General features: G+C 44.4%; 2 protein-coding genes and 1 long non-coding RNA gene across 6 annotated transcripts; all 3 read left to right on the top strand.

Annotated features, from left to right (window-relative positions):
* Positions 1 to 3933: 3933 nt before the first annotated feature.
* On the top strand, positions 3934 to 4434 carry LOC135465480 (uncharacterized protein F54H12.2-like). The gene has a single exon (XM_064742720.1). It carries the CDS (start codon positions 3934 to 3936, stop codon positions 4432 to 4434), a length of 501 nt encoding a protein of 166 aa, XP_064598790.1.
* A 128-nt stretch (positions 4435 to 4562) lies between these two features.
* On the top strand, positions 4563 to 5096 carry LOC135465478 (uncharacterized protein F54H12.2-like). Its single transcript, XM_064742719.1, has one exon. It carries the CDS (start codon positions 4563 to 4565, stop codon positions 5094 to 5096), a length of 534 nt encoding a protein of 177 aa, XP_064598789.1.
* Positions 5097 to 13490: 8394 nt separating this feature from the next.
* Positions 13491 to 24145, top strand: LOC135465744 (uncharacterized). Of its 4 annotated transcripts, XR_010444060.1 has the most exons (8): positions 13491 to 13774; positions 15075 to 15182; positions 15604 to 15726; positions 16960 to 17040; positions 18326 to 18539; positions 22084 to 22155; positions 22526 to 22588; positions 23598 to 24145. It is a non-coding gene; the product is annotated as an uncharacterized LOC135465744 (long non-coding RNA). The 4 variants fall into 4 exon arrangements; XR_010444061.1 differs by lacking the exon at positions 16960 to 17040 and having other exon boundaries at positions 18326 to 18482; XR_010444059.1 differs by lacking the exon at positions 16960 to 17040.
* The last annotated feature ends 1347 nt before the right edge of the window (positions 24146 to 25492 follow it).

Here is a 25492-nt window from a genome sequence, read left to right as displayed (position 1 = left end):
ACCCGAGGCTAACGGGGTCGCTACCACTTCCGACTGACCTGCCTTAAGGGATGGATCGGTGTATACAAGGCTTGCGCGAGAATAAAGAGACCGTAGCAGCCGTACTGGGCGTTCTCTTGTACATCGGTGCTTTAGTGGGTGGATTGGCTGCAGAACTCAGCCTACAACTGCTCCAAGACCAGTCAACCCTGCAATATCTACGAGGACAATTAAACAAGACGCGTTTCCGCTGGATTGGGACACCTGTATCGCCACCCCAACCACCGTCAATCGCCCGTCGGTTTGACAATACCGAGAACGCCGTCACTGCCACTAGCGCCATTACCCCGAGCTGGGATCGAACTCCCACGTCACAACCCTCCACACCCACCACAAACACACTACACCGACGGCACCCACTCTCCTCAAACTCCTCAAACTCCTCAAACTCCTCAAACACTTCAAACTCCTCACCCCCTTCACCCACCCCTACTCACCCCACCACACCAATACCTAGCATCGTTTCCACACCTGTCTATCTACCCCCTAACACAACACAGGTAACACAGGTAACACAGGTAACACAGCCAACACAGGCAACACAGGCAACGCAGGCAACGCAGGCACCATCACCTGCCGTCACTCCCCCCACTATCCACCACCCCCACCCGTACGACGATCCAAACCGCCGACGGAGCTAGTTCTACCCATGGACACGCGATGGGAGCATCCCTTTACCTGCATTGTCAGCGGCCCGACGGGATCTGGGAAGTCTGTGTTTGTGAAACGGTTAGTGGAACACGCTCCAGCTCTCATTCACCCACCCCCACAACGCATCGTCTGGTGTTACGGGGAGTGGCAGCCATTGTACACCACGTTACCTCACGTTCAGTTTGAAGAAGGTGTGCCCAGCCCGTCCAGTTTCGACCCGGGGGAGCGGACGTTAGTCGTCGTGGATGATTTGATGGCTGAAGCCGACGATCGCGTGACAAAACTCTTCACCAAAGGCAGTCACCACCGCAATATCAGCGTGGTGTACATCGTGCAGAATTTGTTTAACAAAACCAAAGACCATCGGACCATCAGTCTGAACGCACACTACTTGGTGCTGTTCAAAAACCCGCGAGATGTATCCCAAATTACCACGATCGCTAAACAAATGGCTCCAGGGCGGACACAGTACGTGCGCGAGGCCTTTGAAGATGCCACGGCTGAACCTCACGGGTATTTGCTGGTGGATTTCAAGCAAACCACACCCGATCACCTGCGACTTCGCACCCACATTTTCCCCGGGGAGATTCAACACGCCTATCTCCCCAAGTCATAACACCAACTTTGAACCTACAATCTACCACATCAGTTTGTTTTGGCTGGCTGGCTGGTGGGTAGGCTGGTGGGTGGGCTGGCTGACGTGTCAGCTGACGGACTGGTAAAACAGTGTATTATTGCGGCGAGCGGTGACTAGGTCAGTGTGTCAGTGTGTCGTCATAAAACTTTGAACACACAGTCTATCACCTCAGTTGCTCTCACGACGACGACCCGTGATGAGGTCACACCGTCTCCAACGTTACGGTCCCTTATTAACCCTACTCGCGCGAGCCACCCCCTCTATTCGTCAGGCTGTGCTGCGGGGTAACGATCCAGGATTACTCCGGTGCTTGTGTGAATGTGCTAAGAATGTGTTAAATGGAAACGTCCCACTCTCGCCGGCTCAGAAGGTGAAGTTACAGCGACACAAGACGGGTCTTCGCACTTTGGTGAAGAAAAGTGTTCCCCTGCATAAGAAAGGACGGATTGTTCAACGTGGTGGATTCCTGCCACTGCTTCTCGCTCCCCTCCTCGCCAAAGCCATTGTACCAGCCGTTCTCGGGGGTGTTGTCGGCGGTGTCGTTAAGGGTGTCACTAGTAAGGCTATAGCTGGTGGTAGGTAATGCAGCACGCCAAGAAAATGGCCTTGGTCGAGCCACGGCTCTTAGAGACGCTCACACGACCTTCACCTTCAGCCCATCCACCTCCAGCCCACCCCAACTCCCCATACCCCGTCCCCAGTACGGTGAAAGCCCTCAACACGCTCGATCAAGAGATGGCCTCGATCCTCCACGACAGGACTCTCTCGGACGAGGAGAAAATACAGCGATATCACCACACTCTTCAACGGTACCGAACGTTTCAAGATCAATACCAAATCGGGCGGCGACCGAGTTCGATCCCACCTCAGGCCAAATCCACAGCCAGTCGTTTTTTGAGCGAGGCGGATAAGGCGATGTTAGACACCCCGACCCAAACCCTCCAGCCTACCACCCCTACCATCCCTACCACCCCTACCACCCCTAGCCCCTCACACGAGCGCTCAGCACCCCGGGATCACTACCGGGCTTGGGTGCGGGAAAAAATGAGCACACCCGCCGAGCTGGGGAATCCCCCGATCGCCAGAACCCCGACCAGCCAACATAAAAAAAAAACCAGGCCCTCCACTACCACCTCTAGTTCCACACACACACCACACACCACACACACCACACACACCACACCAAAGCGACCCAAGAAGACGCGCCGAGGCCAGCGACCCGAACTCCGGCCCGCTTCATCTATCATACGCCCGCTCAGGTGGAGTCCCTATTAATTAAATACAGGCACCAGAGGACAAAACGATCAGTCCACCTGAGGGAGATCATCTCACCCACACCATGTTTTACGTGACGCTACCCAGTAACAGCTCGCTGGACTACTTCCCCAACAATACCTTGACCCGTTTCACCACCCAATTACCCCGCCCCATCCATTTGACAGGTGACTGGGAATGTGGGCTGGTCGAAATACAGTATCCACGGACCTGGTTTAACGTGCGGTCAGGTGAAGTGTGGTATACCATAGACTCCCCAAAGGACTCGCACCACGCTACGCATAAGCTCATATTACCAGCCGGCTACTACCCGACACCCAAAGACCTGGCCTGGGGGTTGACCAAATTGTTAAGCGAGACAGAGATCCGCGATCTCCAGGAGCACGCCGGGGACTTAACGTTTGAGTTCGACGATATGCAGCGGAAATACAGCGTGCGGTTTGAGAAACCACTGGGCCTTGGTTTCAGCCCACGGCTAATGCAACTCATGAATTTACCGTACGGATGGCTCATGGGACCGGCGGACCTCATGTATGTCGGTGCCGAGGATTTAACGATCAGCACCCCCACGCTGTACGTGTACACAGACATTATCGAACCGCGTGTGGTGGGGGACACGTTGGCCCCGCTGTTGCGGACGGTTACCACGGAAGGGCAGTATGGGGAGCACGTCTCCAAGACATTCCAACACGTGGAATACATCCCCGTGCAGTCCAAACATTTCTCGACGGTGGACATTGATATTAGGGACGACACGGGTCGATCCGTCGCATTTGAACGCGGTAAAGTGGTGGTGACACTTCACTTTCGACAGCGGCGTGCTTTACCCTTGCAATAATGGCATCACACCAGGCTTACATCGACTATTACACCAAACAAGCCGGCGGAGGTGGGTTACCTGTGTTTCGGGGTGTGGCTGTCCAGCGCGGTCACGGTTTTGCTGGGCGGTCTCAGCAAACTCCTCCCACAGCCATTGTTACCTCGCCGGCTGTGAAAGCACTGGGCAAAACGGCGTTACGAACCGGACTGCAAAGTCGTGGGGGATGTGCTGAGTGGGGGCGTGTCACCACAACAGGCTTTGAATCGACGCGGTTTGGCGACTGGAAAACAGCTGCTGGTCAAAGCTAGTCGCTACGCCCGACAGCGGTTACTGGGTGAGCCTATAAAACGAAGACACCGCGCGTCACGCCACTCGTCACCGACACGTGGGACTTAAAAGACGTGCCGTCAAGCCAGAAGAAGACACATCAAAGCTCGAACCACATCGAATGCCCTGAATCCACCGGATATTTTCAGCTAAACACACACGCGCACGCGCACATACACAAGCCATGGCTCTTCCCCACCCCGAATGCTGCCCGTCCGTCAGCAGTGAGTTTGATTTGTGGACCTTACCCCCGACCGACACCAGCGTTCGAGAAGGCCGCTGGGATGCTTACAGCCCCATCGCCAGCCTGAGTGATGTGGGACCTGTAGAATTTGTCATCACCAACGCTGACGCAGACACTTACTTGGACTTGGCCAACACCATGCTGTACGTGAAGGCAAAAATCCTCAACGGGGACGGGACGGCTGTGGCGGCTGACAAGAAGGTGGCTCCGACTAACCTGTGGATACAATCCATGTGGCGACAGGTCGACGTCTCCCTGAACGATAAACTCATCACGCCGTCCACCAACATGTACCCATACCGGGCTTACTTGGAGACATTGTTGTCTTACGGTAAAGAGGCTAAAAAGAGCAAGCTGTCTGCTGCCTTGTGGTATGCGGACACCCCAGGAAAGTTTGACACGATGAGTGACACCAACCAGCCGGGTTTGTCGATCGGCTGAACTGCACGGGTGAAAGTCGGTCGGTTGACATGCTGGGTCGCCTGCCATTGTGACATGTTCCTGCAACACCGACACCTGCTCAACAACGTCCGCATCCGTCTCACCCGGCTAAGGATTCGTTTGCTTTGATGTCCGATGAAGCCGCTCCCGGTTACAAGACTCGCTTGGAGGAGGTCTTGATCTTTGTGCGTAAAGTGAAAATCACCAGCGGTGTGCAACTGGGGCATTTGAAAGCCTTGGCCCAAAGCTCCTGCCAGTACCCAATCCGCCGCGTGCTGACCAAGTATTTCTCTGTTCCCAGAGGTCACACCCTCATCAATGAACAAAACCTATTTCTGGGCAGGCTTACCGACACGTTTAGTGGTGGGGTGTGTGAGCAACAAGGCTTTTTGACGGGGACTACACTAAAAACCCCGTTTCGTTTCCGACACTACTACACAAACTTCGTCGCCTTGTACGTCGGCGGTCGTCAGATTCCAACCAAGCCCCTGACACCCGACTTTGAGAACGAGAATTTCATCCGCACGTACATGAACCTCTTTACCCACACGGGGAAAGCGTTCCACGACGAAGGAAACAATATCAAGCGCACCACATTCGCCGAAGGCCACACGCTGTTTTGTTTCGACTTGACCCCTAGCCTCCACGATGACCACCACTGAACCTGGTACAAAAAGGGGATTTGCGCCTGGAGATGCGGTTTGCCAAACCACTGCCGGAAACCATTAACGTGGTGTGCTACGCTGAATTCAGCAATATCATAGAAATAGACCAAAGCCGAAACGTGCTCTGTGACTTCGCCAGTTGAACAGCCCAAAACAACAAACAACAACATGGACACGGTACAATTGCGACGTGTGCTACAAACAGACGTGTTTACCCGGGCTGTGGTGGGGGCAGGAGGTGGGGTCTACCCTCGGGATCATCTCCCTCACTCCCCTCACTCCCCTCACGCCCCTCACACCCCTCACACCCCTCACACCCCACCCCTAGGATCCCCTGGACCCCCTGGGCCTGCATCATTAACACAGACACGTGTCTTCGCCCAGGACGACATTGGGTCGCCGTCTTCATAGACCAGTGGTCCAATCCACCCCATCTCCGGGGCGAATACTTTGATTCCTACGGACTCCCACCCCTCTACCCCGATATTACCGCTTGGCTTAACCGGGGAACACACCACTGGACGTGGAACGATGGGCGGCTGCAGAGTCTGGACACGACCGTGTGCGGTCAATATTGTGTGTATTACTTAACCCAGCGAGCTCGAGGCCGTCCCATGGATGCTATTGTACACACGTTGGACACAGCGTGCACGACCTACGATAATGACTTGCGGGTGTTCGATTGGGTGGATCGTCAGTTTTGGGATTCATCCCTCGTTTTTTTTCCACACCCATGGACTGTAAAACATACATCAAATAACATTCTTTCTTTCCAGTTCGACGTGTTATGCATTCCACGTTCTTGTTTTCCCTGTTCGACCTGTTACCCCATACAGTATGGAATAAAATTAAAAAAAGAGACTATGAGACTCACATACCGTGGTGGTTTGACTTTTTTCTTTATTATGATGAGGACTACCACAACAGCATGCAGGCCAGCTATAACACACTGACACACTGACCCAGTCACCGCCTGTTACATCGTCATACATTGTTGCGTCATACATTGTTACCAGCCCGCATGCCGTATACCGGCAAGGCGCCGCTCGGCAACAATGTATGACTATGTAGCAGGCACGGCAAGTCGGGTCAGTGTGTCAGGCTATTACGGCTGCCGGCCCGCCGCCCCCCGCTAGACGTTTTTAACTTTTTCACGTACGTACCACTGCGAATGATAAAACACATGAAAAAATTGTACAATTAAAAAAAATGGGAAGACTGTGTCTGGTGTGGGGTTTCTTTTTTTTTCTTTTTTTTTAGTGCTTAGATTGAGAAAGTACTCTTTCGGGAAGAGTTGGTTGGCCCTGAAAAGGGCCGTGGGAAGTATCACAAGAGCACAAGAGCACAGGAGCCGGGTGTGTAGAGTATCCATAGCACCGTTCTACAGATCTAAATAGGTGGTGCTCACCCCGTCGGGGAGCACTTTTCGCTTTCCGTAAAAGTATGTGAATGCGTCTTTGTGTTGGGTATACGAGTACATCGTATTCCCCCGCATCCGCATCCCCCGATTCACACCACTCGCGCTTTGGTGATTGCGCAACACAGAGAGGTACACGGCCTTGTCCACACCTCGTGCGCTCACACCTTTGCAGGAGAGTTTGTCTTTGGTGTTGGATGCCCCGCCGTAACAATAATAAGTCTTGGAACACAAACTGACGATGGCATCACCGGTCCACTCGACTTTGAAAAGCCCCGGTGTGCGCTTATCGTGGTCGTAATGGTCGCGACGGGGTAACCACGCATCCCGCTCGGTCTCGTACACGGCTCGCAGCTCGGGTTTGACGAGGGATTCCCAGTCTGGGTCGGACCAAGCCATGTAAGCAGAGTCTGTGTCCATCTCACAGTACTGCCAATCCGCCTTGTCGAAAAAACGAGCCATGAAATCGTAATAAAATTCCAGCATGCGGAGTTTGGCATACTGGTAGACCATGCACCCTATTTGCAAGGGGAGATTGTAGCGAATGGTCTTCTTGCTACTCGTCACTTCAAAGGTGGTCTCGTCGATGGGGTCGACGGTTCGACACCGAACACTCGCCAGTAATTTTCGTGTTTTTGCCAGATCACAGATTTTGACATCCACGTGTCGGTCTTGATTGGTGACTGTTTTTCCATAACCTGAATTCCCCAACAGCTTCATGGTCTCCCCGATCAGGGCTTTGGTGGGGTCGACATCCCCCTCCCGTCGAGCTTGGGTGACGGCGTCTGCGAAGGATTCGAACGCTCGCTCCGGTGTGTATTCCATCGCTTGGTAGACGTGCGTGACGACCAATCCCCGACCGAGATACCATTGGAGCAGAGGTGTGGCTAGCAGAATTTGCTTGCCAAACATGCTCCCGATCAGCATACGCCTGGGTGTGGGCATGATGTCATTCACAGCCGCGAACTCTGCCATGGTGGGGCCTATATCAGCCCGACTCACCTCGGTGTTTTTAAAGATGGGTGGGCATTCGGCAAAGTCCGCTTTGAGATGGTCCGGCACGTGGATGTCACATTCCACAAATCCAAACAACTGACCTTGAATGACAGCCTCCATGAGCTGAGCTTGTGTCTTGGGTTGTCGCTGTGACGGGGGTAAACCGTACTGTTGTAGGAAGTCCCGTAAGGCTGGGTTTGTCGCGCGTTGGCGGTGGAACTCGCACTCCCATATCGTTACCAATGGATAGCCCTGGGAGCGAATGTATGCGTCGTTCGCATCCACCTCCCGCCGTAAGTCCTGGGGGGTTAATCCGCGCCGCTCGTTGTAGCACACCTTTCCCGGGCGAGGGTGATTCAGGTGACAGCCGTGATAGTGGAAATAACACCCGTGGAATTGAAACACAGTAGGCTGTCCGTCGATATAGGCGAACCCGTCTACGGGGAGTTGTCGGTTGCCGATCCGCTTCTCGGTGTGATTGAGTCGGTGACGGATCGATACCCCCAGCTGCTGTGACTTCCAGTCCAGCCATTTTTCAGCCAGACGGGTGGCGGTGCCGGAGGGAACGAACTTCTCTCCCCCGTCCTGACGGCGCCAACGGACGCAGTGACCTGCCGGCATAGGTGAGGCCAGGCAGTACAGGTACAGCGCGTTGGCATCGAATCCCACGATGCGCTGACACAGCTTTCCGCCCCGTATACGGGTCACACCTCGTTCGTGGTAGCGGTGGAAAATGATACTCGGCCCACCCACGATGTTTTTCTTGAGGCACTCGTGCATGTCTTTGTCTTTCTCACCGACGAGGGTGAACACAGAGCGTAAATCATGGAATAAGTAGCGGAGGGTAAGCCCTGGTATGCTGATGCAGTCTTTGAAGACATCCACATGCATGGTTCGGTAGAACACCGACATCTTCTCCGCAGCCTCCATGAAGGGAATGACGTCTAGGTTATTATACCACCGCATTAAGTCTTTGACGGTCCGCATGCCGTGCTCTCGCCACACCGTCTGTAAGGTCTTGTACTCTGCGTCCGTGCACGGCTGGTGGGTGAGATCGTTGTCGAAAGCATGCTGCGGTGGCAGTGTGGTTTCCTCCAGCCGGGCCAGGGAGTCTATGTAGCTGTAACAAAATTTCCCTTTGGTCACGTGACAGTCGTAAGCTTTCACCCACTTGTCGTAACTGTAATTCGGGGCCAGGTAATTCCGAATGTCCAGAAATTTCAGCTGCGGTGTGGCGAGGGCCATGTGATTATTGTTCCGCTTAATCACATACTCCAATTCACCGCTCTGGACCAGGTGGGGGTAAAGCTGTTGTTTGATTAAGTTCAGGTCATAGTTACCCGAGTTAAAGCCGAGGACGGGGAGTTGGTCCATATAGGTCACGAATCTGTCCCGCACTCGGCGTGTGTAAGACGGTTTCTTCTCGTCGGGATCGATCCGCTCGTCTAAGGCGTCCAGGATGTAAGCATAACGCTCGTGGAGATAGGCGCTACTGATCTCGCTGATGGTGTTGAGGTAAGCCATCATATCCCCGACGAGTGCCTGGGGATCGCCGGTGGAGATGAAACACACGGGCTGGTCGTAATCCGGTACATTAGAGTTGACGCTGACACTCATGGGGATGTGTTGAGCCGTCCATTCCGTCGAGGCAGTCGCCGCATCGTCCACCGGGTTCACCGGAGCCAAGTACGCCTCAAAGTCATAACACGCTCGGTATGGGAAGATGCCGTCGTCACCGTCCTGGAGTTCGATCCCCATGTCCGCCAACGTTTCGAAAATGGTGGGCTGATTGCGGAAGACACCCCCCGGGTACTTTCGTCGAATGGCGTCGGTGCAACGTTTGACCGTGCCGTCGTAACTCCCACAGTTTCGGAAAACTCTTCTGACACACCTGGCAGGTGAAAGATCGAGCATAACGTCCCATGTCTTTGATGTAGCTGAAATGCCGCTGGTACAGGTTTAACCGCAGGGTAGGTGTAGAATAGCGCTCGGCACTGCGGTGAATGAGTTGTGCTGAGTACGACCTGTCCATGGGGATGAGGTGGTAGACTTGAATGTTCACTTGAAACAGGCTTTCCACCGTGTCCAGCGCACTGAGGGGCACTCCGCGGAAATACCTCGGCTCCATCTCCATTTCCTCCAGATACCTGCGGTAATACACCCCAGCCTGGCGTTCGCAGTTATTGGGGTTGGCCTGGTCTAGATGGACGGCCAGACACCGAAACAAACACAAATAGTCCCTGTAAGGACCGTTATCCCCACCCACCAACGTGTGTAGCCCCTTGTTTCCTTTCAGGTAAGAGGGTAACGTTACCCCACCTTTACCGATAGGCTGATGCGGGAGTTTGTGGACGAAAAACAGCACGTTGGTGATGAGGTCGACGGTCCATTTCGTATTGGGGCGTTGTTTTTGGGCCCAGGTAAGCGGGTCTTGGGTGAGGAGATGCTGGGTGTGGAATCCTCGCAGGTCAGCCCGACTCGCCACGCGGTACGGTGCGTCGAGTACTCGGGTGTTGTTGGTGCTCGGGTAATAATACCGCACCTGACCCGTCTCTTTGTGGCGGAGGATATATCCAAAACTGTAATTGATAGTGAAAGCAGTCGGCTGGTCTTCGTAAATCTCGTCTACATAGGCTGGGATAGCACCGAGATCACTCAGTCGGTAATTATAGCAGTCTTGAATTGGTTTGTGGCGATGGAAATACGTCCTGATCGATTGCCAATACCGCTGGTACAACTCCCGTACGTCACTGTCACCGCTCGGCAAGACACCCTCGTGAGGCTGTACTGGGTCGGGCTCAAACTGGCTCGTTGGACTTTTTTTCTTTTGTTTTTTTCTTTTCTTCTTTCAACGAGGCAGCCCCCGCTAAACTCACTTGAGCTTGACTCGTGCTGGGTTTGTTGTCGTCGGTGGTGGTGGTGGTGGTAGATGAAACAGGTCTCTGTAACATAGAAGGGTGTAGACGTTATAACCAAACCCTAGACATACTCTATATACATACTATTGTACATATGTGCATATGTACATATGTTCCGCTGAAAAATTTTATAATACATATAATACATAGGAGCCATTCCGATAGATATCATATATATATAACTCTACAAAACCCCTATACAGTTTTGGAACAAAAAATAAAGAAAGTTACTATAAATTACTCTTTCCAGACACGTATTGACGTTTGACATTTAGAGTTATACCCCTTATTTCCATTATTCCAACAAAAGTAGTCGCCCCTGCTAAGCGTATTCCATCAGGAGTTAGCCCCCTTGTTTACATACATTTGACACCGCACACACATTCGTGGATTTCTACTACGAAATACATAAGGAAATATCCTCTAAGCTACTCAGGCTTTCTATCTAGCTTTACTGGAGTTACAAACTATTAAAAGACACAACTATCCTTAAATATATTGAACTAAAACTACTGTTATTTCAATAAGAAATCTAACGATCTCAGCTGTGGATAGTCATTTTCAGGAATGAAACCCTTATTTCCATTATTCCAACAAAAGTAGTCGCCCCTGCTAAGCGTATTCCATCAGGAGTTATCCCCCTTGTTTACATACATTTGACATAGCACACATTCGTGGATTTCTACTACGAAATACATAAGGAAATATCCTCTAAGCTACTCAAGCTTTCTATCTAGCTTTACTGGAGTTAGAGCCAACCAAGGGAGGTTTTCTCTAAACTGACCAGTGACATTGGTTTATTGGTGTTGACATCCTATCACTTCCAAATTCTGATTGAATCTCAGTTAGGTCATACCAGGCTTTTCTACTACGAAATACATAAGGAAATATCCTCTAAGCTACTCAGGCTTTCTATCTGGTTTTACTGGAGTTACAAACTATTAAAAGACACAACTATCCTTAAATATACTGAACTAAAACTACTGTTATTTCCATAAGAAATCTAGCGAATACGAAGCGTAATATTACGTAATATTAATTAATTGGAAACAACAACAACGTCTGAAGGTGACCGATAGACAACTACTTTATGTGGTAATCTACTAATTAAAATGAAGCGTCAATCCGCTAAAAAAATTTATTTTAATACATAATACATAGGAACCATTCCGATAGATAGCAGCCCTAGCATGACACACTGACACACTGACCCAGTCCCTTTTTTAATACATAAAACATAGGAACCATCCAGATAGGTATTCCCGTTCACCATTGTTCAGGAAACATATCGCTGTCAGCTGTGCTTTGTTTTGACACGTGGTTTTTGTTTGGACACGTGGTTTTTGTTTTGATCGGCTGCGTCTTGTATACATTGTATACATTGTTGCCAGTCAGTCACCCAGCCACTGCGTCAGCCACTGCGCCAGCGAGCTGGGGAGTACACCCTTATACATGTCACCTACATGGAGTGGAAACCCTATCGACACACCATCTACAGCGCAAGTGCTTACATAACGGTAAACAACTCAGCTGTGAATAGTAATTTTCAGCAATGAAATGCAGCATGTCTTATTGCATATGATCCAGTAAAGAAGTTTTTTTATACTTTTTTTCATATACTGTTACAAACATGTAACATGAGATAGCTCTTACTGTCTTAAATTAACTTTCAAGAAGCAAATTACTCCCCCTAATTCATCCCCAGCCTGAAACAAACAAATCATGTACATTTATTGTGCGCATGATTTTTTTTGGAAACGGACCCTTTTTATCACCAAGTCTGAGATGACCAACGCTGAACGCGGAAAGCAACTGCTCATACATGCACATGATTCAACATTTGGACTTCAAAGACTATCCCCAAATTCAACATACTCGTCGTTATTTAAAACGAATTAGTATGCAAAGAAACGAAAATGAAAAAAAAATCAATGCCCACCAACAAAAATGAAAAAATATCAACTGGTTGATATGAGGCTCGAACCCGTGACATTCGCGTTATTAGCCCGACGCTCTGCCGACTGAGCTAACCGGCCATTCATGGAATACAGTGGCTTTTCAACCTCCATAATCAAGCGGCGTCTTCGTGGGTTAGTAGGTCACTCAACTTGCTGCTTGGGGCGGAGAAAAATAAAATAAAATAATAAAAAAAAGAACTTACCGAGCCGTGTTTCCCACGTTGATGGGAACGCCAATCCCACAACCGGTAGAAAGACTCCCCGCAGTCTTCGCAATGCCACACACGTTCTTTTTTGTTGTCATGTCGCTGTTGATGGCGGATCAAATTCGCCCGGCGAAAAAACACCCGGTCACAGGTCGGACAGGTGAATCTTTTGTTTGTCTGGGGCTGGTGATGCGTCCGCTGGTGCCGGAGCCAGTTATCCCGCCGGGTAAAATGCTGGGCACACACCCGGCAAAAATACTTCTCCGTCTTCTTCTTCTTCTTCTTCTTATCACCGTGCTGTGTTTTAGCATGCCGTCGCCAGTTATCGCGTCGGGTGAATCCTCGATCGCACACCTCACAGGTAAATAGCTTCTCCGTCTTCTTCTCCTCCAACGTCTTCTTCTCCATATTAACCTCGAAATCCTCTTGATCCATCGTTGCTTCTTTACTCGATCGCTCGCTCGCTCGGTCGGTCGGTGTCTTCGGGTGAAGTGATCTGCTACTGCCGCACCTGTCTTTTTGTACCTATCTACGCGGAAATTCACCACGCGCTGATTGGTTCGTTTTGTCTTACGTAACCTCTTCTCGCACGCTGATTGGTCCGTTTTGCGGGCCTCCCATTGGGCAGTTTTGGGGCAAATCCGGCTCACCCATTGGTCCGTTTTGGCGCCTGGGAGCTCTTTTCGAGCTGTCCCACTCGACTTTACAAGCCGACGTTTTGCCTCTTTTTTTTCTCTCTTTTTTCCCTATACTGTTATACTATACACTATCAGTATGGATTGACCGCAAATTGTTGGACTCAATCAGATCACATCTTACAAACAAAGCATGGCAGGGCGTCATTCGACCAATCAAATGCCACAATACAAAGCCCAAATTCACAGCGAAGTAGAAAATGGTGAAACAACAACCACGTGTGTATTATTTACACATACGTACAGCTATAGATTAGGTACCTGTGTGCAGTACCGGTATGGTACCGAGCATTTATAGTTTAATAATAACATATTTTTATTAATGCATGTACCTTATAGCATGAAAAAATCATTTAATCGCATTTGGTTCGCCTTTAAACGTGTGAATTTTAAACCTTGAAATTCCGACTGGGGATCAGGATTCATATATAGTTTCGAGCACCCGGGATCCTGGCAGTGACCAGTACGTCATAAGTAACAGAGAGGTAAATGAACCTAAATGCTGATTTTTCTGGTGCAGCAATTACTTTAGTTCCCCATTTTGCCACTAGGGGGCGTTATCTGGTAACTCCTGTTCGTCCCCCAATTTTATCAGTGGGTGCAGTATTACAAGACAGTGTAATTGCAAGACACCGTGGGGTCGCTGAGTTAAATTATGATTTAATTATAATTATATAATTACAATTTAACTTAGTTATAATTCATGTACAACGCACAGAGCATATTCCTGCAATCGCTGCCCTTCACAACTATACTTCAACTTCAGTTTGGCTTTCAATACTTGTTTGCAACGTAAAACACGAATCAAATGAATAATATAATCAACACATGTTTGCGTACATGTATGTTGGCACGGTAACTTACAAATCTTGTAGGTAAGGTGCATTAGTCAGGGGCTTTAGGTCACCGGGTGTTGTTCTGAGTGGCTGTGTAAACAAACATATGTTTCATTGACAACTGGGTTCCACGGCAGTGTATATGTGTAACTGGAGCAGCTTTCCAGTGCTTATACTAGCAGTAGTTAGCAGGAATTGCCCGTTAGCTCAGTTGGTAGAGCGCTGGACATCAGCTGCAGAAACCCGAGTTCGAATGTGACCGACGTAGTGAAATCTTTCAACCATTCCACTGGTACCTTGACCCAACAGGTTCCAAGAAGCATGGAGCTCTGGGCCAGTGATCTTGGGTGTGTTTTGGGAGAGAGGGGAGGATTTAAGTGGGGAGGAGTGTAACAGGAGCAGCTTTCCAGTGCTTATACTAGCAGTAGCTAGTGGAAATTTCCCTTTAGCTCCGTTGGTAGAGCGCTGGACGTCGGCTGCGGAGACCCAAGTTCGAATCCTTGTGTCACCCACGTAGGGAAATTCTTCAGCGATTACATAAGTACATGTAAGCAAATTGTACACTCATTCCAAGTTGGTAATTCTTAACTTGATGTATTGTTATCATACATTACATTCAGGCTACCATATTTTATCCTGGCCAAACGAAAACTTTCTGTGTATTTCACACTTGTACCTGTAATCTCAATTCGCTGGAAACTACCTCAGCATTCTGCAAATAAGTATGAAGTTATGTTACAAAATTACCACTACACATTTCTTTCAAATTCAGTTTCATAAAGGTCAAAGGGGAAATGACAGCCATTTTGCAATAATCACTTCTCATTTCTCATTTTGTTATGTGCATGGGCAGTTATCTGCTGTAAATTTCACTCACAAATATTAAAATTTACCCTCAAGTTCTTTTATTTCAAGCTTTCTCTGATATTCATATTGTTCTCTGTTTCAGCGTGCATGAAGTAGGACCATACAATGTGCACTCTCATCAAATGCGCTGTGAAGTTCACGCTGTCAACTCTAAAGTCACATCGATGCACCTTGTCAAAAACTCAGGCTTGTTTGTACTCTTTATTTTTTTTTTGTGTGTATAATTTAAACGTAGTAGTTGAACTATGTCTAGTTATGTTAAGCATTTAAATACTGTGTATTCCATCGCTGTTTTCTTTCCTGCCTATAACCTAGAGTTCCTCTTCAGCCGTAAGTGGGAAGGTCTGTCAGCAACCTGCGGATTGTCATGGATTTCCCCGGGCTCGGCCCAGTTTCCACCCACCATAATGCTGACCGCCGTCGTATAAGTGAAATATTCTTGGGTACGGCATAAAACACCAATCAAATAAAATAAAGAAATAAATATAACCTAGAGTGTTACTTTACATACTACTAACGCTAATGCACGTGTAATTCAGCTGCCAATATCATTTTAATGTCTAAACAGTGTTTCAAATTCTTGGGTGACAAAATAATTACTCTTGTTACAGGTTATCCCCTTCATATGGAGCCCACCAATTCTCTAAGCTGATGTGTCTAACTACTCAGTGCTCACAAGTGGTGGAGCTGTGCAAGCTTGTTCTTGGAGAGTTCAACATTGACTGATACAGGGGGTAGTCACTTAATTTGTTTTCACCTATTCATTCATATTGTTTCTGCTTCATTTTTACATATTACTTAGTTTGTAAGGTTGTTTGTCTTGTAAGTACATCTGTAATCAATACTCATCTTAACAATTTAGGTTTAAAAATTTTTGGCTATCAGTATTTGTCATACAAGTGTGCCATTTAATGTATTTGCTTTCAGTATACATATTAATAACTGGGTCATACCTAGTATCTTCACATTTCTTTGGGGTATTATAATCCATTTAAATGTTTTTTGCTAATGTAATTTTCTGTTCATACACTCCCCTCAAAATTTTCTTATCTGCATCAGTGGGGAACTCGTTCACGCATGAATGAAAACATTCCCAAACGTGAACTTCTTTATTTTTTGTTCTTTCCTTTATTAAAACACAGTTGTCAGGGACAGAAGAAAACAGTGCATTTTAGTGTCATTGAGAGCTTGTGTGTAGCTCATCCTCAAGTCTCCCATAAAAGTGTATGTTGCTCAGGCCTAAGCATTTCACAATGGCCTTTGTGGCAGAGGGTTTAGCTCTGTCTGTTTTCCACTCTTCCAGGCAGCTGTGTGTTCTCTCTTCAAAATTTTGAGAGAAAAGTTTGTTTTTGGGAACTCATTTACTGATGGCCAGGTTAAAAGCCTCTGCCTTGTTAGTACTCAGCAAGTGGCTTGTTTTACTCAGAGCAGATTGTCCAAGGCTAAAAGCCACACGTTGCCTGATTGTATAGTCAGTCTAAGGGCTAGCAACAAGTTCAAAATTGTCACTCACTAAACACTATTTTTAATGCAGTTATCTCCTTTGGTTCCTCCCCACACATATTAATAATATGATAGTAGGGTAGTGGAAGACGCCCCATTATCGACCCTTTTCTGCCCTCCTGCTGTCTGGAACCCTGAAACGCATATACAGAGAACAAGCCAAATGAGTGGAAGATTGCCCCTTTAGAAATAATTAGAAATAATAAAATTGTTCTTTAGAAATAATGGTAGATCATTTATGTATAGTATAAAAAGTAAAGGCTGCAATATGGAACCAGCCTTGCAAGACACTGGCTTTAATATCCTTAGCATTATACATTTCTCCTCCACAAACAACCATTTGTTGTGTGTTAGATAGGTATCACTGGAAGAATGTAAGAGCAGTTGAGTGAATTTGTATGCTTTAAGTTTTTTAAGTAATATATTGTGATTAACAGTATCAAATGCCTGCTTGAAGTCTACAGGTACAGTTCCAATAACTTCAGTGTTATCTGTCGCCGTAAACCAGTGTTCAACCATTTTCAGCAATACAGTTCCACAAGAGCGTAAGAGGGGCAAAAACCACATTTATTTTTGTTCAATAATTTAAAATTTGAGAGATACTCGTATAAACAGTTATGTAAATGTCGTTCAGTGATTTTTGAAAAACTGAGTAGGACAGATATTGGATGATAGTTTTCAACTTTGAACCCCTTTTGTGAAGAGGGATAACCATGTCTGGTCATAACACATTTGTTTATTAGCATGGTAAAAGATTTTGCAATAATAGGGGCAGATGATGAAAGAAATTTAGAATTGACATTTAGAATATAGAATTTTTGAATTGATCACTAGCCTTATCTTTATCAAGCCTTTAAAGGTATTGTAAAACAGAAACATACAACATATTTGGTATGGAGTAAAAAGTATCATGAAGAACTTTTCCCTCAACTTGTTCCCTGAGTTTTTCAAGACTTTGAACAAAATTGTCCTTGTTTATATTATTAATATCTATTAAAGAATGGGGACAGTTGAGAAGAAAGTATTGAAAATATGGAAAATTTTAGCTGGATCATCTATTAAATTGCCATCCTTCTCAGTCATAGCCAAATACTGCTTGCACAAACAGTGATCTCCCTGATAACACAGGACAATGGCATCTGTTACGCAAGTCAGGTTTCTACATATGAAGTCCTGTATGTCACTTGGAGTCTGTCAGTAGGCCTCTGTACACTCACTGTTTCACCTAGATGCAAAGTCGTCCACAAAGCCAGTTTCCTGTCTTTCTTTCACTCCGCTGTCCTTGTGGGGAACACATTGTCACAGAATGCCATCACTTTCACCCTGCTGCAATGGCTTTTCCCCAAGTGGTGTGTCCAGATGGTGCACTGACTCAGTGGTCCATGGCTACTGCGTATAATGAACTGTCCGCATCGGTTGTTATGTGTTTCACCTTATCTGTACTATTGATGCCTCATTGTGCTTGACTAGACTGTCTCAAACTACATTGCAATGAGTGCAACAAACGGCATGCAAGTTCAGCATGTTCAGTAACTGACCCATTTTCATTGCTAGTGTAGGTTCATTCCAACTAGCAGACATTTTCATTGTCTTTGCCTGCTTGGGGTCGCTGTGAGTTCAAGTCCAGCTCATGCTGGCTTCCTCTCTGGCCGTAAGTGGGAAGGTCTGTCTGTCTTCCCCAAGGTTCTGCCCAGTTTCCACCCACCATAATGCTGCCTGTCATCGTATAAGTGATGTATTCTTGAGTACTGCGTAAAACACCAATCAGATAAATTAAATAAATAAATTTTTGCCTGATAGTATCTCCATGGTACAACTTTCTACTTTTAGAAGAGAAGCCGCACTCAGCACAGGCAAACCTCTCTGTGACGCACACACCCCAAGGCACCTCGCTGTTCAAATCTCAGTTCAGCCCTTCAGGACAGTATGATGTTGTGGTCCAGTGGTAGGCAAATGCGGTATTCTACAGCTCGGCGGTCTTTCCCAGGTGCAGCAGTCTGTAGGTGTTTTGCTCAGCTTTTGATCTCTGGCATTCAGCCTGCTGGTAAGAGTCCATGACAGTGGGAGCGAATGGGCCAGTACACCAACATCATAGGGCTGTAGATCGCAGTCCAACAAGTTCACACATTCAATTTTTGTCCAATCCATGCAATCTCACACAGCTGCTGTTGCTCATATGTACATATGTTTTTGGCACATTCCTACCAGCCTGAGTGTTGCTTTATTGCCTCTGATTGAATAGTTTTTTTCTTTTCCTAAACCTTGACACCTGTCTCTTTCTCTGTCCTTTTGCCATGGCAAACACTGTGTTTCTCAAAAAGTACAAAATCTCATATCTAATGTGAGCTCCACTGAATAATTTTATTCTGCCAGGCATATCCAGTTTCAGAGTTTATATGCACCAAAAGCACTTACCTGTTATGTATCCCCGACATCCATTGACACCTTCAGAACCTATCACTTATGCACCACTTGACAGTTAAACATTTACATTTAAAACCTCAAGTTTTCCTTTTTGACAGTTTTATTTGATTGGTGCTTCCTTGTGCTAAAGCAGCATAAGTTTCAGTCAAGTCAGTCAGTTCAACCATAAAATTAAGGTTCAGTCTTACAACAAATCACAGGAATCCGGGAAGATGTCAAAGTGACACGTCAGTAGTCACTGTTGTCTGCAGCACCCGTCACACTATACAAACTAGCCTCTATTATGATTAGTCAATGTCTCTTAATATCATTGGCTCTTTTCATATATTCCCACTGAAAAAATTAATAAAAAAAAACCAATCTGAATGTAGTGCCTGTAACATGGACTTGACCAATCACAGGATTGCAATTGCCACAAACAGTACAAGGATTGCCAAATGCAGTTCACCATGTGTATACAAATACCACAGTCCACAGTGGCATCTTTTACAACCACAACGATTTACAAATCTATAACATAAGAAGTCACTGCTCTGCATTCTTTCCGGGTTGATTCCCTCTTGTGTTTGTTAAGATTATTTGTCTTTATTATTATTCTCACCAAAATTGTGCCGCGTTTCTGGTGAAAATGGTTATTCTGAAGTTTATGAAATTTTAACATGTTTGTCTGTAGGACTTGAACGAATGAATGATTATGGCATAAAGCTGCATTGGCAATATTTCAGGCATATTGTGGGGACTGTAGGACTTGAAGTTGTGCATCCTAACTTTTAGGTAGATTTTGTCACGTGACTTGGCGGCCATCTTGGATTTTGATGAAAACCTGAAAAAAATTTTCTTCTCCAGAACGGCTGATGTGACTGAGCAGAAATTTCAACTGAATGTGTACAAAGCCTAGGCTTGTTAAGTTTGAGAATGAGAACTTTCTTGGTTGAAAATTGTACAAGCTTGCTATTGGGTTAAATTGTCTTGTAACCCCAAATTTCGTTTTTTGCTAATAATGTCTACACTTGTTCAGGTGATGTTCTGCAAATAGTCCTGTCATATGCAGTTTTTGACGCTGATTCCGAAAATGCAATTTTTGCAAAACCGGAAGTGACATTATCAAAACCAGAAGTGGGTATACCTCCTTAACCAGTGAAGCTAGAGATGCAATCATCCCAAGGCAGGCAGACAAATTTTACATTACCGGAAGTGACGTCAACAACCCGAAAGTAGTACATGCCAAAAAATTTGCAGTTTTTTCATTCTCAAAATTGAAAAACTTCTAAGCGAAAGAGGCTTGACAGAAATGCGTGAAACTTAGATAGGTGACAGACTTGGAGATGTGCTCTTTCGAGTAAAGATTTGGGTGTCCTCAAGTCATGTGATGTGGCGGCCATATACATTTGACATGAAAATGTTTGAGAGTCATTTTCTCCAGAACCCTGGCTGATTGTCTTGAAATTTAGCACACGTAACAAGCGTTCCCTGGAGACTGTTTGGAAGAAAGAATGCAATGTTTATGCAAATTAGGTTTTACATGATACAGAGGAAGTGATATCACGTTTTTTTGTGTGTGTGTGTTTTTTGGAATTTCAAGATTCTAAATATGCTATCTGACATAATTTGATGTCCAGATCACGAATTTGTTCTTATTTTTTCCCTGTAAGATGTAGTTATGTTGCAAATTGTGATCAGAAATTTGCAATTTCCCCATATTTGTAGGTCTTGTGACAGAAAACTGATACACCTGTAGAGTTCAAGATTGCTGAGTGAAAGGGACTATATATGTACTGTATGTATGCTGAAAATGTTTGAGTTGTCTTAAGGCAGGATATACAGGGCTTCAAAATTTGATAAAAGGTCGATTTACGATTTTTTGGCACATTTACAAGACATGTTACATAATGCATGTACAATCTGTTTGTGTCTAGAATGAATGTAGAAATATTGTAAGTATGCCACCCAACATAGTTTGATGTTCTTATCTCGAACCCGGTCTTATTTTTTTTCTTGATGTGTATACTTTTGACCTAAATTGTGATTAAGCTGTGAAAAATCGCAATTATCCCAGTATTTGCTGGACACTAGACAGAAAACTGCTATAGTTGTAAGCTGAAAATGACTGTATAATAAGGGCTATGTATGTTCTGTAAGTATGCTGAAAATCCTTGAGCTGTGTGGAAAAGAAGAGGACATACACGCCTTTAAACATTGCCCACAGGTTGATTGACTACATTTGACACATTTATATGTACATATTATGTAGTGTATGTACAGTGCATTGATGGTTACGAAGAATATGTGCTTTCTATCAATGCATAGACACCATTCAATTAATGTACTGTTTCTGCAATATTACGATTGACAGAAAGTGTTTATGTGTCATTTTCTTGACAAGGTTTAATGCGATTAAGCTGAAATTTAAAATGCAGATAGAGCATGTTCGAACAAATGAAGGGTGCAGAAATTAGTTGTTTATCTTGAAAACTGTGGAAATGCGCTGATCACTGAATTTGTCACAGAATCAATATTTTCTGAATTTAAATATTTTCTGTATTCTACTTTATGTAGTTTGATGACCTGACCACAAAGCTGCTCTGAAACCTATATCTGCTATGTATATAATAAACAGTCATATTTCTGACAGTACATAATAATTTTGGCCTTTTTTTTTAATTTAATTCCGACATCTTAGTACTATCTAATGTATGAATGACATGTGTATGTGTCTGTGTCATTCTGCTGTATTTTGGTTTAGAGGACAGGATTTGAACATATCTCGCTGAACATTATACAGTTTTATGAACTGCTCAGTCAGGAGAGCTACAGGTGTTCACTGACTGCCTTGTTTGCCATTAATAACATTCTTCAAAATCAGCAACAGACATTAATTTTGATTTGTCATTCTGTCTGCCCACCCCGTACTCTGTCCACCTATCTGTCACACAGGTCTTATTGTCTCATTCTCATAAAATTTTATGTGCATGTGTTCATTTTGTGTAACCTCACATCAAGTTTAAAATCCAGCTTACTCCATGAATAATTGTTGCATATTTAGTGTGTCGTATTAATCTTAATTTGCCATAATTATGACCTTGAAGGGTGCTTTACTTTTCAACTTCATGCATATCATTGATTCTGTTAACTTTATTCTTAATGTTATATTCGTATCCTTGAAGGTCTGCCAGCAAGCTGAAGATGGTCGTGAGTTTTCCCCAAGCTTTGCCCGGTTTAATACTGGCTATCATCATGTAAGTCAAATATTTTTGAATACTGTATAAAGCTCCAGTTATATAAATAAATAATGGTAATGTTATAAATAGTCTTTAACGTCACGCCAACTTGCTTTTTTAAAAAGGTTTTTCCCTCGCTCACAGCTTGGGGCACATTGGTAACAGTAAGCATTTGACAACATATGGGTTTTCTCCAGCTTCCTCCACCCATAAAAGGTACTGCCATCACATTAGTATGTCATTAAACAACAGTTAAGTTAGTAAAGAAATAAATACACAAGGTTAAAAAAGAAAGTTACATAATAAAAGCTACGGAATACACAAATAATAACAAAGCATGTTCATTTTTACATTCATTTTTCGTTTTTTTTGCTTTTTTTTTTTGTAGTAGCTGTCTGGTTGAATAACAAATATTCATGAATTTCATCATATTTGGCCACTGTCCTAACAGGTTTGTTTATTAATTCCATTCATATAATTTACCCCTAAAGGGTACATTTATCGTACATATACCTCACCCATCCAAGCTTACTCAACAAAGCTCTGTGAGTGTAGATAATGTAAATACTTCAGTGTTCCACATTTCATGCACACTAATTACTTTGATGAGCAATTGTATTGAAATCTTTATTTATTTAGGGGACAAGTTTCTCTTTTTTTTTCCTATTCTCACATTGTATTCTTCTTTTGTTTTTCTTCGATCTACAATACTTACAATTGTAGTTTACAAACAAATTTGAAGGTTTATTATACTTTCTTTGCTCCAGTCTGTGTCAGCTACCGGTGTATAAACCCTTTGTTTGCTTAGTTTCAAAAGATCCATTTTCAATTATTTTCATCGCATTTTTTCCACTTGTAGTAAAATAAAATTGCTAACTTCTGGTGACTTGCAATCAGCATCTCAAAGTTCATCAGATAGCATAGTTTTTATGTAATGTTTTCTAATAACTGGCTGCAAAAAACATAAAAAGGATTTCACAATTTCCAAATTTTAGTGACTTATATAGACTAGCATGCTATTAAAGGTTTTGCACTAAATTCAACATGGCCACCAAGTCACATTACCCAGTTTGCTGATGGAAACCACAACCTTCTCTTACTTTAAGAGGAATACCACATTCCAGTTGTAAATGCCATAAATGTTACCAAAAAGTATACTTTTTGTGAACCAAAGCAGTCATGTTTTCTTAATTTCTCCTGATTATGGGTATTAATTCAGTGAGAGGCATTACCTGCTGTCAGTAGACATGATGTGGACACTTTCAACACCAAGTGCACAGCATGTCTTCAAACTGGCATTCTGGTTTGCGTAAACAAGGATTTGCATTCAGTGTGTATGAAACATATATGGGTGTATCATTTTCCTTCTAGTGTTTGATTTGCCTGATGAAAAATGTTTTCTTCATGCAGCTCTGCCAAATATATATTTTCTCATTAACATCTGTGATATTTATTGGCAGATTGACAACTCCATTTTCTGATATGGTGGAACAGTTTGCACTGTCATCGTTGTCTTCATCTCATTGAACTTCAAGCAAAATGCAAGCCATCAATCCAGGACCTCCTACAGAAATGCATCCTACACCTTTCACAGACCTAAATGTACTGTGTGCAGTAATGCTCGAATGACTATACTCGGGAACGTCCAAATATGGAGAAGAGTAAACATTAATAACATATTTGTAATAATCAGCTCATTACATATTATTCTTGCTGATAGTATGAGTACATCAATGCAGAAATTGCAAAGTTCTTGCCCACTTGTTAAAGTGAAGGTAGAAAGTGATAATATTTAAATTGTGTAATATATATTACATATAGGTGAATGACTTAAAATTTTACCCCAAAAGTTCATTTTTAGAGGCAAATAAATGTTGTCAGATATACTTTTGGTGCGATAACTTACCTATTCCTTAGGATATCGTCCTACTTTCCAAACAAACCCCAAAACACCTTTATAACATTAATAGAACTCTCAGAATAAGACACAAGGTACAATTTTTGTGATGGTCCAAATTTAAGGTCATGTACCATGAATTTCCAAAGTACTTTAACTGCCTTATCGGTGTAAATGTTCAAATAATATGTCTTTGTCCATGTTCATTTGTAATATTTTTTGGTTAAATAAGTATAAATAAAGGGTTCAAAGTTTATTTGTGTTGTGATCAAATTAATTTATTTCTTCATGAGTGTGCATGCTCAGTTGACAACAGTATCCTTTCATCCCTTTCACAATGGTGTCAGAACAGATAAGGTAAACTGATAAGGCCTCCGTGGCCGAGATGGTTAGCGGCACAATGACCCAGGAGCCTCACACCAATGAGGTCGGTGTGAGTTCAAGTTTAGCTCATGCTGGCTTCCTGTCCGACCATATGTGGGAAGATCTTCCAGCAACTTGCAGAGGCCAGTTGGTTTCTCCAGGCTCAGGCTCTGCTCATTTTCCTACCACCAAATAAATAAATATAAACTGCATATGTATATCATACCTGCACATATATATCATACCTCACAATATATATATTGTGAGGATTGTGCTCATTCAGGCACTTCTTCCCAGTGACTACTGTATCCTGTTTGGTGTTATGTGTGGTCTATACTTCAGCCAAATATATACTGAAACTTAGCATATTAAATGCATGTCATTTTATCTGTAGTTCAATGCCTTCACAATATTTCAACTTGGTCAATGGAAATGGGACCAATGGAAACAAGACAAAGGAAGCTGTTTGAATAAAGGCCTACCACTCCCTGTGTTTTCGGTGTTTAATGTTACGCCATACATATACTTAGGCATAAGTAGTCATTAAAACTAACTGTATTTCAGTGTGGTTGTAACAAGCTGTAAAAATAAAAACTAGGAAATAATTTAAAAGAATTGTAAGGCTGATGTATTCACTATTTCTCCATTATTTGGTGTTCAGAGGCCGGTCACCCCAGTGAAGAAACTGTTTAGCAGAAAATCTGCCACCTGAATCACAAACTTTTAAAATTTACATCATGTACATCCGATGTGTAACAACGCCATTCCAGTGTAATAAATAATTACTGTATCATTAATTACTAACTAATACTGTTAAAAGTTTCGAATTCAAAGTTTTAATCTGGCAAAAAGAGAACTATATCCCCATTATTTGTGCATACCATAAACCAGGCTTTTCTCTCTAAGTTTTATGCAACCTTTGACCGTGTGAAATCGAAACAAATAAAGAATATCAAGAAGAAGTACGTCAAGTTTCATACAATTTTCTGCGCTCACTCTGATGGCTTATATTCGTGTTTTCAATGAAGAAATGTTTTCATGTCAAAGTAAAGGCTGAAATCATTTACAAGAAACGCTGTCCAGCAAAATAGGTCC

Source organism: Liolophura sinensis, chromosome 5 (assembly GCF_032854445.1).
Source record: "Liolophura sinensis isolate JHLJ2023 chromosome 5, CUHK_Ljap_v2, whole genome shotgun sequence".
Taxonomy (NCBI): Eukaryota; Metazoa; Mollusca; class Polyplacophora; order Chitonida; family Chitonidae; genus Liolophura; species Liolophura sinensis.
The sequence above is the reverse complement of the archived record's forward strand: the minus strand, read 5'-3'. Positions and strand labels throughout refer to the sequence as shown.